The sequence below is a fragment of the Oncorhynchus masou genome, chromosome 28 (genome assembly GCF_036934945.1).
Source record: "Oncorhynchus masou masou isolate Uvic2021 chromosome 28, UVic_Omas_1.1, whole genome shotgun sequence".
Classification (NCBI taxonomy): Eukaryota; Metazoa; Chordata; class Actinopteri; order Salmoniformes; family Salmonidae; genus Oncorhynchus; species Oncorhynchus masou.
Window position 1 is genome coordinate 13,797,265 of NC_088239.1, and position 15,787 is coordinate 13,813,051.

The following is a 15,787-nucleotide window of genomic DNA, read 5'->3' on the forward strand; positions in this document are numbered from 1 at the left end:
AGACTATATGCGTCATTTAAAAATTTTTCAATGAACATTCGAACAGTCCGGCCCTCGGCTTGTAGCTAAATTTTTTATTTGGCCCTCCGTCCATTTGACTTTGACACCCCTGCTCTACACCAACACACACTCCACACCAGCGCCTCTCCAACACACACTCCACACCAACACACACTCCACACCAACACACACTCCACACCAACACACACTCCACACCAACACACACTCCACACCAGCGCCACTCCAACAGACACGCCACACCAACACACACTCCACACCAACACACACTCCACACCAACACACACTCCACACCAACACACACTCCACACCAACACACACGCCACACCAACACACACTCCACACCAACACACACTCCACACCAACACACACGCCACACCAACACACACTCCACACCAACACACACGCCACACCAATGCCACTCCAACACACACGCCACACCAACACACACTCCACACCAGCGCCACTCCAACACACACGCCACACCAACACACACTCCACACCAACACACACTCCACACCAACACACACGCCACACCAATGCCACTCCAACACACACGCCACACCAACACACACACCACACCAACACACACGCCACACCAACACACACGCCACACCAACACACACTCCACACCAGCGCCACTCCAACACACACGCCACACCAACACACACTCCACACCAACACACACTCCACACCAACACACACTCCACACCAACACACACTCCACACCAACACACACGCCACACCAACACACACTCCACACCAACACACACTCCACACCAACACACACGCCACACCAACACACACTCCACACCAACACACACGCCACACCAATGCCACTCCAACACACACGCCACACCAACACACACTCCACACCAGCGCCACTCCAACACACACGCCACACCAACACACACTCCACACCAACACACACTCCACACCAACACACACGCCACACCAATGCCACTCCAACACACACGCCACACCAACACACACGCCACACCAACACACACGCCACACCAACACACACTCCACACCAACACACACTCCACACCAGCGCCACTCCAACACACACGCCACAACAACACACACTCCACACCAACACACACGCCACACCAACACACACGCCACACCAACACACACGCCACACCAACACACACGCCACACCAACACACACGCCACACCAACACACACGCCACACCAACACACACGCCACACCAACACACACGCCACACCAACACTCACGCCACACCAACGCCACTCCAACAAACACACCACACACACGCCCTCACCTCTTTAGACAGTCGTGTGAAGAGGTCTCCTCCCCGTAGGAAGTCCAGGATGAGGTAGAGTTTCCCTTCTGTTTGGAATGCTGAGAGACATCTGATTGGTTACCAGGGGACTGACGTTGTTATTGACTCACTGTAGTACTGAGCTGTGATTGGCTAACTCACCATAGTGCAGTTTAACGATGAAGGGATGGTTGACCTCCACCAGAATGTCTCTCTCCATCTTAGTCCTCACCCTGTCACGCACTGCAACACACACACGCACACACACACACACACACACACGCACACACACACACACAGTATTAAAACATACAGAGTACACATAAATCTAGGAAAAAACAGAATAAAGTAAATTATCTCCGCTTGCCAACATCCATTTTTCTGACGTAGCTCTTCCTCCCAAACCATCTTTATTCCCTCTTGAACAAACACCAATACTTTAATATGTATTAACTGATCTGTATTGGTGACTATTCCCACCACGTCATGTGACATCACCTTCTTCTTCTGTTTATGGCGTGCCAGCTTGGCAGCCTTAGCGCTGTTGGCTGGTTTGTGCTCTGAGGAGTTGATGAAGTCCAGCAGCTCGTCCCTCTATATATCTTTATTCCCTCTACCTATCTACCTCCCTCTATATATCTTTATTCCCTCTACCTATCTACCTCCCTCTATATATCTTTATTCCCTCTACCTATCCCCTCCCTCTATATATCTTTATTCCCCTCTACCTATCTACCTCCCTCTATATATCTTTATTCCCCTCTACCTATCTACCTCCCTCTATATATCTTTATTCCCCTCTACCTATCTACCTCCCTCTATATATCTTTATTCCCCTCTACCTATCTACCTCCCTCTATATATCTTTATTCCCCTCTACCTATCCCCTCCCTCTATATATCTTTATTCCCCTCTACCTATCTACCTCCCTCTATATATCTTTATTCCCCTCTACCTATCCCCCTCCCTCTATATATCTTTCTGTCTCCCCCTCCCTCTATATATCTTTCTGTCTCCCCCTCCCTCTATCTATCTCTCTCCCTTTCCCCCTTTATCTATCTCTCTCCCTTTACCCCTTTATCTATCTCTCTCCCTTTACCCCTTCTTCTATCTCTCTCCCTTTACCCCTTCTTCTATCTCTCTCCTTTTCCCCCTTTATCTATCTCTCTCCCTTTCCCACTTCTTCTATCTATCTCTCTCCCTTCCACCCTTCTTCCATCTATCTCTCTCACTTTCCCCCTTCTTCCATCTATCTCTCTCCCTTTCCCCCTTCTTCCATCTATCTCTCTCCCTTTCCCCCTTCTTCCATCTATCTCTCTCCCTTTCCCCCTTCTTCTATCTATCTCTCTCCCTTTCCACCTTCTTCTATCTATCTCTATCCCTTTCCCCCTTCTTCCATTTATCTCTCTCCCTTTCCCCCTTCTTCTATCTATCTCTCTCTCTTTCCCCCTTCTTCCATCTATCTCTCTCCCTTTCCCCCTTCTTCTATCTATCTCTCTCCCTTTCCCCCTTCTTCTATCTATCTCTCTCCCTTTCCCCTTCTATCTATCTCTCTCCCTTTCCACCTTCTTCTATCTATCTCTATCCCTTTCCCCCTTCTTCCATCTATCTCTCTCCCTTTCCCCCTTCTTCTATCTCTCTCTCTCCCTTTCCCCCTTCTTCCATCTATCTCTCTCCCTTTCCCCCTTCTTCCATCTATCTCTCTCCCTTTCCCCCTTCTTCCATCTATCTCTCTCCCTTTCCCCCTTCTTCTATCTATCTCTCTCCCTTTCCCCCTTCTTCTATCTATCTCTCTCCCTTTCCACCTTCTTCTATCTATCTCTATCCCTTTCCCCCTTCTTCCATTTATCTCTCTCCCTTTCCCCCTTCTTCTATCTATCTCTCTCTCTTTCCCCCTTCTTCCATCTATCTCTCTCCCTTTCCCCCTTCTTCTATCTATCTCTCTCCCTTTCCCCCTTCTTCTATCTATCTTTCTCTTTGCCTTTCCCCCTTCTTCTATCTCTCTCTCTCCCTTTCCCCCTTCTTCTATCTATCTCTCTCCCTTTCCCCCTTCTTCTATCTCTCTCCCTTTCCCACTTCTTCTATCTCTCTCCCTTTCCCCCTTCTTCTATCTATCTCTCTCCCTTTCCCCCTCTTCCATCTATCTCTCTCCCTTTCCCCCCACTTCTTCTATCTCTCTCCCTTCCACCCTTCTTCCATCTATCTCTCTCCCTTTCCCCCTTCTTCCATCTATCTCTCTCCCTTTCCCCCTTCTTCTATCTATCTCTCTCCCTTTCCCCCTTCTTCTATCTATCTCTCTCCCTTTCCCCCTTCTTCTATCTATCTTTCTCTCTCCCTTTCCCCCTTCTTCCATCTTTCTCTCTCCCTTTCCCCCTTCTTCTATCTCTCTCTCCCTTTCCCCCTTCTTCTATCTATCTTTCTCTCTCCCTTTCCCCCTTCTTCTATGTATCTCTCTCCCTTTCCCCCTTCTTCTATCTCTCTCTCTCCTTTCCCCCTTCTTCTATCTATCTCTCTCCCTTTCCCCCTTCTTCTATCTATCTCTCTCCCTTTCCCCCTTCTTCTATCTCTCTCTCTCCCTTTCCCTTTCTTCTATCTCTCTCTCCCTTCCCCCCTTCTTCCATCTATCTCTCTCCCTTTCCCCCTTCTTCCATCTATCTCTCTCCCTTTCCCCCTTCTTCTATCTCTCTCTCTCCCTTTCCCCCTTCTTCCATCTTTCTCTTTGCCTTTCCCCCTTCTTCTATCTATCTCTCTCCTTTTCCACCTTCTTCTATCTATCTCTCTACCTTTCCCCCTTCTTCTATCTTTCTCTTTGCCTTTCCCCCTTCTTCCATCTATCTCTCTCCCTTTCCCCCTTCTTCTATCTATCTCTCTCCCTTTCCCCCTTCTTCCATCTATCTCTCTCCCTTTCCCCCTTCTTCTATCGATCTTTCTCTTTGCCTTTCCCTCTCCCTCTCTCTCTCTCTCTTGGCATGAAAGTGGCTCCCAGATGGCAATGGATGAGTAATTGAATAAAGGAGGGAAATAAATATAAAATCAACAAGAGAGGAGGAGGAGGAGTGGCGAGAGAGAGAAATAAAAGAGAAAGAGAGAGACAAGAGAAAAGAGAGAAAGAGAGAGCAGGAGAGAGAGAGAGAGAGAAAGAGAGAGAGAGAGAGCAGAATCCCTCCACTGTCGGTGAATATGAGGTGTGTGGCCAGCAGATGGTGATGGTTGTCTCTCTGCTATAAAGCAGTCTGTTGGCGTGTTCCATTTCCAACAAACAGGGCTATTACATTGCTTCCCAATGGGGGGGGCTAGAGGTTCATGGCCAAGGGGATTTAACCACAGCACTTTTGGGGAGGCGCTGCTGCCCTCAGCTTCAAATGAGTGATGGAACTTTCCACTACTTCAAAACCCAACCCCGTAGAGAGCAGCGGCTTGCCATTCTAACGTGAGGCCCTGATAGTATGTCACACTGACATGATTCCAGGAGAGCAAAATGTACTTCTGCTCTGAAATCACCTCCCCTCTACCTCCCTCTCCATCCCTCATTACCTTTCAGTGTGGCTTTCTTCAGAACCTTCATGGCATAGAGCTGTCCTGCATCTGGACCTGTAGCCTTCTTGACAAGGAACACCTACACACACATCACACACACACACACACACACACAAGAATAAATGTTGGGGAAAAAAGGTGAAAGATGACTGACAAACATGAAAACGCACACACACTCAATTGTTCATTCAAAAAAGATGACAAGGTGTGTAGGGTCCTTACCTTGTGGTTGCTATAGCAACTCTCTGTCATAAGGATAAGTAATAGAAACATCAGTGGAATCAAACACACACACACACGCACACGCACACACACACACACACACACACACACACACACACACACACACACACACACACAGACCTTTCCGAATGAGCCTTGTCCTAGGACCTTGCGGAGCTCGAACTGTCGAGGGTCACCCTTCTCTGACCCCTCCTTGGTATGGTTGGTGATGTTGATTTCATTGACACTCTCGTCCTCCTGTTGGACAGACACACATACAGTTGAAGTCGGAAGTTTACATAGAGTCATTGGAGCCATTAAAACTTGTTTTTCAACCACTCAGGAAATTTCTTGTTAACAAACTGTAGTTTTGGCAAGACGGTTAGGACATCAACTTTGTGCAGGACACAAGTAATTTTTCCAACTATTGTTTACAGACAGATTATTTCACTTATAATTCACTGTATCACAATTCCAGTGGGTCAGAACTTTACATACACTAAGTTGACTGTACCTTTAAACAGCTTGGAAAATTCCAGAAAATGATGTCATGGCTTTAGATGTTTCTGATAGGCTAATTGACATAATTTGAGTCAATTGGAGGTGTACCTGTGGATGTATTTCAAGGCCAACCTTCAAACTCAGTGCCTCTTTGCTTGACATCGTGAGAAAATCAAAAGAAATCAGCCAAGACCTCAGAATAAAAATTGTAGACCTCCACAAGTCTGGTACATCCTTGGGAGAAATTTCCAAACGCCTGAAGGTACCACGTTCATCTGTACAAACAATAGTACGCAAGTATAAACACCATGGAACCACACAGCCGTCATACCGCTCAGGAAGGAGACGCGTTCTGTCTCCTAGAGATGAACGTACTTTGGTGTAAAAAGTGCAAATTAATCCCAGAACAACAGCAAAGGACCTTTTGAATATGCTGGAGGAAACAGGTACAAAAGTATCTATATCCACAGTAAAACAAGTCCTATATCGACATACCTGAAAGGTCACTCAGCAAGGAAGAAGCCACTACTCCAAAACCGCCATTAAAAAGCCAGACTACGGTTTGCAATTTATTGTGGGAAGCATGTTGAAGGCTGCCCGAAACTTCTGACCCACTGGGAATGTGATGAAAGAAATAAAAGCTAAAATAATTCATTCTCTCTACTATTATTCTGACATTTCATTTTCTTAAAATAAAGTGGTGATCCTAACTGACCTAAGACAGGGACTTTTTACTATGATTAAATGTCAGGAATTGTGAAAAACTGTGTTTAAATGTATTTGGCTAAGGTGTATGCAAATGTCCGACTTCAACTGTACATTTCTACACACACAACAAACTCCAAACACAACTTCGACACACAGTAAGCCAACGATGGACAGCTAGCCTTGCAGTTGCCATGGTGCCATCCCTAATCCTTCTGCTACCTCAGAGTAACCAATGACTTCACACTGCGTTGTGTGTGCGTGTGCATGCATGTGCATGTGTACATTTTTCCCTGCCTCTCCTGCCTCCCCCATCACTCATTCTAGATCAGCTTCATCTATCTCTGAAAAGCGAGAGAGAGAGACACACCAACAGTGGTCACTCTCCACCCCATCCCTCTACTGCCCCCACCTCCACAACCACCTCATTTCCCCCGCCCCCTCCTGTTTCACAGCTCATGTCATCAACGCCCAAATATGGAATTTCACACCTCTGTATGCAAATTTGTCCACATCTCCAGATGTCACTAACAGGATGGAGCTCATATACAGCTTTATAACCATCATATGCAATGTTCCCTCAAATTCTTTTCGGGCGGCTGAGCAAACTTGAACATTGTGAAAATTCTGTGCAACTTCCAGTGCATATTTAGTGTGAGCACAGGCTGTACCCTCTTTAAGTTCCAGTTCTAACAGTGGCCATGTAGGCAGGCTACTGTGACTATTTTATCATTATGTAGGGCTACCAAAGTGGCCTACCTTCAAAAACAATGGAGAAAATACATCCCATGAAATGTTAACATGGAATTAGCTGTCCTATCATTCAGCCTACAGTAGCAGCCAATGTGTGGTGTTCAATGTAGGCCTACATTCCATGAGACCTTTGAAAAGAAACATGCAGGGCTTGACATTATGTAACGATTTTCTTCTTCCTCTGACGAGGAGTATGAAATATCGGACCAATGCGCAGCGTGGTAAGTGTCCATAATATATTTATTAAACTGAACACAGAATATAAAAGAACAAGAGAAATAAACGAAAAACCGAAACAGTTTTGTATGGTAAAACACAGACACAGAAAACAACTACCCACCACCCATAGTGGGAAAACAGGCTGCCTAAGTATGGTTCTCAACCAGAGACAACGAATGACAGATGCCTCTGATTGGGAACCATACCAGGCCAAAACCAGAAATACAAAAATTAGAATACAAAACCTAGAATTCCCACCCCAACTCACGCCCTGATCAAACTAAAACAGAGACATAAAAAAGGAACTTAAGGTCAGGAAGTGACACATTAACTTGTTTATCCAGTTGTCGTTCAGACAAGGAGGTGACTGAAAATGTTGTAGTGTTGTTTGATGCAAGAAACCACTTTACAAAATAAAATGCATTATTATCCCCATACCATTATTACAGAAAATCAGACAAATTATGCTACCCTCTACCTATTGTCTCCTTAGCTTATTCAAGCCTGTCTTAAAATACAACACTGCCACTTTAAGTAAAAAAAAAAAAAAAAAGCTCTTTACCTCACTTTCTTTTCAAAGTTGCCTATAAATGCACATGTTTTGTGCTCTTGTAGGAAGCAATCACTCCTCTATTGCTGACTACAGATGATCTATAACTGGGCTAATAACTCACTAACTAGCAAAGCATATGAACATATATGTACAAATATGCACATGTAGTTCTCGCTTTGATCTCAAAACAAGTGCAGCTACTCACAACCACTCATGTTGTAAACACAGTCCAGTCCAGTAAATGGTACAGATCCATATATGGCAATGGTCTATTTGCATGTAGGCCTACTGCAGCTCTGATTGTTCCTACAATCACCGGTCTATGTAGAGTACGGGCTGAGTAGTGTGTGTCAATGCAATAGAATCCTACTCCGATGCGTTCTGCCTACAACAAAAGCTCTTGCATAGTTTGTTTTGGTATATTGCATTGAAAGTGCATAATATTGCGTTGATTCGATCACAATTGCCACAGTAGAGGGAAACGTTGATAGTGTTAACAGGGAAAACTCCAGAACAGTGGTCACCAACCTTTTCTGAGTCAAGATCACTTTGAGTCTACCAATCAGATTTTTTATTAACATGACTTTAAAAAACGTAAGCCTGTGCAACATTAACCAATTAAAAACAGTACTGTATCAATGAGGTTTATGAATTAAGCTATAAGCCCAATACATTATCACCGCATATTGGCTTTGCTTGAATTGCCCTGCCCATGCATTGTTGTTTGGGACATTTTTAAAAATTGTATAAAAACAATTGAGGTAGGCTGTATGATCACACCGGTAATAGATCCGTTGTTTTATTGTTTGTGAGGCACAGCTGAGGGAGCATACATTTAAATAATTCACTTTTTATTTTTATTTTACTGGGCTGATGTTGCCTGCATCTGATGTTCAGTCTCAGTGGAGGGAGAGAGCAGCAGACTGAGGGTCGCCTCTCAACATCCCTCCGCTCTCCCTTTCTTCCACTGACACGGACCAAAAAGGAACACCGTCTTCCAGCTGATGGCCAAACTCGAGTCGCACCGTATTATTTCTGCCTCATACACAAATTCATGTTGTTACTCTGATGAACAGAAAAAGTGAAATATTCTTCGATATTAAGAAAGACCCAAGCTACTAATAATAACAAGAACACAAGCGTATAGATACACTTTCCTTCTCATTCATTGTTGCTGCACTGCTTGTTGTAGCGCTGAGTGGAAAAAGGAAGAACTCACATTTTATGGTTCAGAAAAGTGTTGAATACAAAGTGTTGACAGGGCTGAGTAAGAACTTAAACATGAACTCACTCATAAAAACAGCAGCTCTTTGCTGTATTCGTTGACAGTCTCTGTAGTCATGTTTTGAAATGTTTTGAAATCTCACAGTATCAACTTGCTGTAGCTTTCTTTTATGCCTGCTACATTACTGCAGACACGGTCGTCTGAGCCATCCGATCGACCAATGGTACGATTAAAGTGCGCTTGATTTGGTCTCTGGGCCTGCCGGGAAGGCAGAGGATTGTACCTTCGGACACATGAAATTATTCAAATTGGCAACAGTTCGGCTACCCGGCACAAAGGGCAGCTGAATCGGGTGTACCTACTGTCAACAGCCCGAGATGAATCCAAAAAAACACTCACACCAGTTGGTGACCACTGCTCTGAAAAGTTCAGTCTCGGGGATGCACCAACGCAGCTTAGAGGGAACATTGCTCATATGAATACATATATCACTCATATGAACATACAGTGCCTTGCGAAAGTATTCGGCATTAAATCCAGCATTAAACATCTTCACAACAGTATCTCGGACCTGCCTGGTGTGTTCCTTGTTCTTCATGATGCTCTCTGTGCTTTTAAACGGACCTCTGAGACTATCACAGTACAGGTGCATTTATACGGAGACTTGATTACACACAGGTGGATTGTATTTATCATCATTAGTCATTTAGGTCAACATTGGATCATTCAGAGATCCTCACTGAACTTCTGGAGAGAGTTTGCTGCACTGAAAGTAAAGGGGCTGAATAATTTTGCACGCCCAATTTTTCAGTTTTTGATTTGTTAAAAAACTTTGAAATATCCAATAAATGTCGTTCCACTTCATGATTGTGTCCCACTTGTTGTTGATTCTTCACAAAAAAATACAGTTTTATATCTTTATGTTTGAAGCCTGAAATGTGGCAAAAGGTCGCAAAGTTCAAGGGGGCCGAATACTTTCGCAAGGCACTGTATATGGGAACTTCAAGACTGTTTGAAAAGCATTCCAGGTGAAGATGGTTGAGAGAATGCCAAGAGTGTGCAAAGCTGTCATCAGCTTCAAGTGACTATTTAGAAAAATCTCAAATATAATATATATATATATATATATATATATATATATTCAAATATTTTTTATTGAACACACACAAGAATGGTGTATAGGTATACAAGACAGGTATACAATTCTTATCTAAACATAAAAGAGCAGGCAGGAACAACAAGACCCAGAGTTCTGGGTACAAAACACGACATACAGAACAAGGACATGTAGAAAGAAAGAGGGTAAATGTCACCCCCCCCACTTATTCCCCCCCTTTGAGTTTTTGCATCAGAGAGGGAAATTCTCTTTAAATAGTAAGGAGTATTGTTTGGTAACTACAATTCCTAGGTAGGTACATTTTTCTGAAGAAAACTTAACTGGGAGATGTTCTAGCCAGGAGGTGTTTTGCGACCGTATGGGCATTAATTCACTCTTGTTCCAATATATTCTGTATCCCGAGAAGGTACCAAACAAATTGATCACATCAAGAATAGCTGGGATACTAGCCTGGGGTTCTGTTACATAGAGGAGGATGGCATCTGCGTATAGGGAAATCTTATTTAGAGTATCTTTAGTGTTATAGCCGTGTATTGCTGCATGAGATCTAATTGCCTGAGCGAGAGGTTAGATAATTAGGGCGAAGAGCATAGGCGACAGCGCACAACCCTGCCTTGTCCCCCTGTAAAGGTTAAATTGGGGTGACAATGATTGGTTAGTGAGCATTCTGGCACAGGGGTTCCTATATAAAAGCTGGATCCAATTTATGAACCCATCTCCAACATTACATTTCTCTAGGACCTTTGTGCAGGTAGGAAGAGAGCATGTTGCTGAATGTTTTATAGAATTCACCAGGGTATCCATCTGGGCCCGGGGTCTTGCCAATCTTTAGAGATTGAATTGTTTCTCGAATTTCTTCAAGAGATATTTCCTTATTCAGGAAGTTAGAATCTTCCTGGTTCAGGGCAGGAAGATTACATTCCTCCATTTTTTTTTGCATAATTAAGGGGTTAGGATCCGCTTTAGATGTATATAGAGTCTCATAAAACTGACAGAATCTGTCATTGATGTCTTTGAGGGAAGAGAGTAATTCCCCAGATGCAGATTTAACTTTGTGAATACTTCGGTCACTCACATTTTTTCGAAGTTGTCTGGCGAGTAATTTCTGTGGTTTGTCACCAAAGTCAAAATATATTTTCTTGGCATAGAGAAAAGATTTAGCAATTTTAGATGAGAGAATCTGATTATATTCAAATTTTAAAGAGGTAATTTTTTTATGTTTCTCCATAGATGGATGGCGAGCATTCTCCCTATCCAGTAAGTGAATTTGTCCCTCCAGTTCTTCCAGTTTTCCTCTGTTTCGCCTACTCCTGGCAGCCTGAAAGGAGATGATACAGCCTCTCAGATAAGCCTTCAGTGTTTCCCACAATAATGCCGGGGAAGTCTCTGTGTTGTCGTTGGTGTCAAAGAAAAATGTAATTTGGTCTTTAAGATGTTCACAGAATGTTGGTTATGTGAGGAGCTGAGGATTCAACCTCCAGACCCTCTCGTTTGGTACAATGTCACCCAATCTCAGGGAGAAGGTGAGTGGACTGTGGTTCGAGATTATAAAATCATGATACCTCACATTACAGGTATAGGGGAGTAGTCTCGTATCCACCAAAAAGTAGTCAATTCGAGTGTAAACGTTGTGAACATGAGAGTAAAAGGAGTATTCCCTACCCGTAGGGTTAGCGATCCTCCATATATCAAATAAGTTCAAATTATTTATGTGGGTATTCAAGAATTCGCTTGAATAGGAGGTAGGGGTTCGCCGGTTAGAGGATCTATCAAAATATTGGTCTAGCACACAGTTAAGGTCCCCTCCAATGACCAGGTTAGTATGGGAGATATCTGGATTCAGGGCAAGGAATCTTTTGAAAAAAGAGGGGTTATTGAAGTAGAGTGGATTTCTCCTATTACGATCACATACCGACCCACTTTATCCCCAATAGTGGTTTTATGTAGAAAGGGAATTCCTTTCCGTACCAGAATCGCTGTATCTCTCATTTGGGCAGAGAAGTTAGAGTGATACACTTGCCCCACCCACCTACAATTAAGTCTCCTATGAGAGTTATTTTTCAGATGGGTTTCTTGCAAAAATATAATATCAGATGAGAGTGCTTTCAAGTGGGCTAGGACCTTGCCTCTCTTATTTGGTTCATTTAAACCCTTGACATTCCAGGAAGTGCATGTAAGCCCCGCCCTCCTCTCGTTTGTAGTTCCTATGGTGGCCTGCATAACATGTAACTCGATAAAAAGGTCAGAAAGCGCACCAAACCATCACGATCAGCATATGTAGCACCTACACCCGAGCAGTATCCAACCCACCCCTCCCACCCTGCAAGCACCTTTACTTCCCACCCTGTTCCCCAACACTTACCCCCCCCCCATCAACCCACATTTAACAGGCATGCACAAACAGGAGAGAAAAACAATTAAAAATAAAAATAACACATTGTCTGGCCGATGCCAAAAAAGCACGGCGCGACCTCGAACAAGAGGAAAAACAAAAATAAAATCCCAACTATACGTTCATCTCTCACTATCCTAGAACTTCTACTAACATATGAACTGAGGAGCCTCCCGCAAATAAAGTGTTCAATTAGCATCTAATAAACCTAAACATAATAAGTTGCAACTTAAACATATTGCGCACTTAAGCTTCATCCTGGGTCAATCCCAGAGATAAGAAAGATATAGCCTCACATGATTATATTGCTAAGCAATGCCGGTCTAAACATAAACCATTGTCACGTTCTGACCATCGTTCGTGTGTGTTTTCCTTGTTTTAGTGTTGGTCAGGACGTGAGCTGGGTGGGCATTCTATGTTGTGTGTCTGGTTTGTCCATTTCTATGTTAGGCCTGATATGGTTCTCAATCAGAGGCAGGTGTTAGTCATTGTCTCTGATTGGGAACCATATTTAGGTAGCCTGTTTTGTGTTGGGTTTTGTGGGTGATTGTTCCTGTCTTTGTGTTTGTGGCACCAGATAGGACTGTTTTGGTTTTTGCACGTTTCTTGTTTTGTAGATTGTCGTACTTTCATCTTTATTAAAGATGCACAAAACTAACCACGCTGCATTTTGGTCCGCCTCTCTTTCCCCACAAGAAGACCATTACAGAATCACCCACCAACCAAGGACCAAGCAGCGTGGTAAACAGAGGCAGCAGGAGAAGCGACAGGTGCAGCAGGAGCAACAGCAGCAGCAGAAGCAGCAGCAGGAGAAGCAACAGAGGCAGCAGCAGAAGCAGCAGCAGAAGCAGCAGCAGGAGAAGCAGCAGCAGCAGGAGCAACAGCAGCAGCAGCAGCAGTGGGAGAGGCTGCACTATTTGGAGGAATGGACTTGGAGATCCTTGACGGGAAAGGACCCTGGGCAGAGCCAGGGGAATATTGCCGCCCCAAAGCCGAGCTGGAGGCAGCGAAAGCAGAGAGGCGGCATTATGAGGAGCTAGCACGGCAGAGCGGCTGGAAGCCCGAGAGGCACCCCCAAAAATTTATTGGGGGGGGGGCAGGGAGAGTGTGGCAGAGGCAGGAGCCAGACCTGAGCCAACTCCCCCTGTTAACCGTAAGGAGCCATGGATGTTATCGGAGCTATCGGCGAAGCTGAGGGCTGAGTCTGAGAGGGTCGAGGAGTTATTGGACAGAATGGAGGAGAGTGAACGGATGGGAGATGAGGAGACACTTGAGGAGGTGTTAATAGAATTGGGGGAGTGTGAAGAGAGAGAGGAGTTGCTTAGGCGTAGTAATCAAATCAAATCAAATCAAATTTTATTTGTCACATACACATGGTTAGCAGATGTTAATGCGAGTGTAGAGAAATGCTTGTGCTTCTAGTTCCGACAATGCAGTAATAACCAACAAGTAATCTAACTAACAATTCCTAATCTACTGTCTTATACACAGTGTAAGGGGATAAAGAATATGTACATAAGGATATATGAATGAGTGATGGTACAGAGCAGCATAGGCAAGATACAGTAGATGGTATCGAGTACAGTATATACATGTGAGATGAGTATGTAAACAAAGTGGCATAGTTAAAGTGGCTAGTGATACATGTATTACATAAGGATGCAGTCGATGATATAGAGTACAGTATATACGTATGCATATGAGATGAATAATGTAGGGTAAGTAACATTATATAAGGTAGCATTGTTTAAAGTGGCTAGTGATATATTTACATCATTTCCCATCAATTCCCATTATTAAAGTGGCTGGAGTTGAGTCAGTGTCAGTGAGTAGGCAGCAGCCACTCAATGTTAGTGGTGGCTGTTTAACAGTCTGATGGCCTTGAGATAGAAGCTGTTTTTCAGTCTCTCGGTCCCAGCTTTGATGCACCTGTACTGACCTCGCCTTCTGGATGATAGCGGGGTGAACAGGCAGTGGCTCGGGTGGTAGATGTCCGTGATGATCTTTATGGCCTTCCTGTAACATCGGGTGGTGTAGGTGTCCTGGAGGGCAGGTAGTTTGCCCCCGATGATGCGTTGTGCAGACCTCACTACCCTCTGGAGAGCCTTACGGTTGAGTGCGGAGCAGTTGCCGTACCAGGCGGTGATACAGCCCGCCAGGATGCTCTCGATTGTGCATCTGTAGAAGTTTGTGAGTGCTTTTGGTGACAAGCCGAATTTCTTCAGCCTCCTGAGGTTGAAGAGGCGCTGCTGCGCCTTCTTCACGATGCTGTCTGTGTGAGTGGACCAATTCAGTTTGTCTGTGATGTGTATGCCGAGGAACTTAAAACTTGCTACTCTCTCCACTACTGTTCCATCGATGTGGATAGGGGGGTGTTCCCTCTGCTGTTTCCTGAAGTCCACAATCATCTCCTTAGTTTTGTTGACGTTGAGTGTGAGGTTATTTTCCTGACACCACACTCCGAGGGCCCTCACCTCCTCCCTGTAGGCCGTCTCGTCGTTGTTGGTAATCAAGCCTACCACTGTTGTGTCGTCCGCAAACTTGATGATTGAGTTGGAGGCGTGCGTGGCCACGCAGTCGTGGGTGAACAGGGAGTACAGGAGAGGGCTCAGAACGCACCCTTGTGGGGCCCCAGTGTTGAAAAAAGTTATTTAGTCTGCCTGGGAGCAAGACATCCTGGTCCGTGACTGGGCTGGATTTCTTCCTGTAGTCCGTGATTGACTGTAGACCCTGCCACATGCCTCTTGTGTCTGAGCCGTTGAATTGGGATTCTACTTTGTCTCTGTACTGACGCTTAGCTTGTTTGATAGCCTTACGGAGGGAATAGCTGCATTGTTTGTATTCAGTCATGTTACCAGACACCTTGCCCTGATTGAAAGCAGTGGTTCGCGCTTTCAGTTTCACACGAATGCTGCCATCAATCCAAGGTTTCTGGTTAGGGAATGTTTTAATCGTTGCTATGGGAACGACATCTTCAACGCACGTTATAATGAACTCGCACACCGAATCAGCGTTTTCGTCAATGTTGTTATTTGACTCAATACGAAACATGTCCCAGTCCACGTGATGGAAGCAGTCTTGGAGTGTGGAGTCAGCTTGGTCGGACCAGCGTTGGACAGACCTCAGCGTGGGAGCTTCTTTTTTTAGCTTTTGTCTGTAGGCAGGTATCAGCAAAATGGAGTCGTGGTCAGCTTTTCCGAAAGGGGGGCGGGGCAGGGCCTTATATGCGTCGCGGAAGTTAGAGTAACAGTGATCC

General features: G+C 44.7%; 1 protein-coding gene across 2 annotated transcripts in view; it reads right to left on the reverse strand.

Annotated features, from left to right (window-relative positions):
* Positions 1-15,787, reverse strand: part of LOC135517194 (ribosomal protein S6 kinase alpha-3-like) — a 63,725-nt gene that overhangs the window by 16,885 nt on the left and 31,053 nt on the right. For both annotated transcript variants that reach the window (XM_064941280.1, XM_064941279.1), the window contains exons 3-6: positions 5,208-5,324; positions 4,842-4,923; positions 1,470-1,550; positions 1,308-1,387 (exon numbers count right to left, since the gene is read on the reverse strand). In XM_064941280.1, the coding sequence (XP_064797352.1) occupies positions 1,308-1,387; positions 1,470-1,550; positions 4,842-4,923; positions 5,208-5,324 (360 nt within the window). The remainder of the gene's footprint in view (positions 1-1,307; positions 1,388-1,469; positions 1,551-4,841; positions 4,924-5,207; positions 5,325-15,787) is intronic.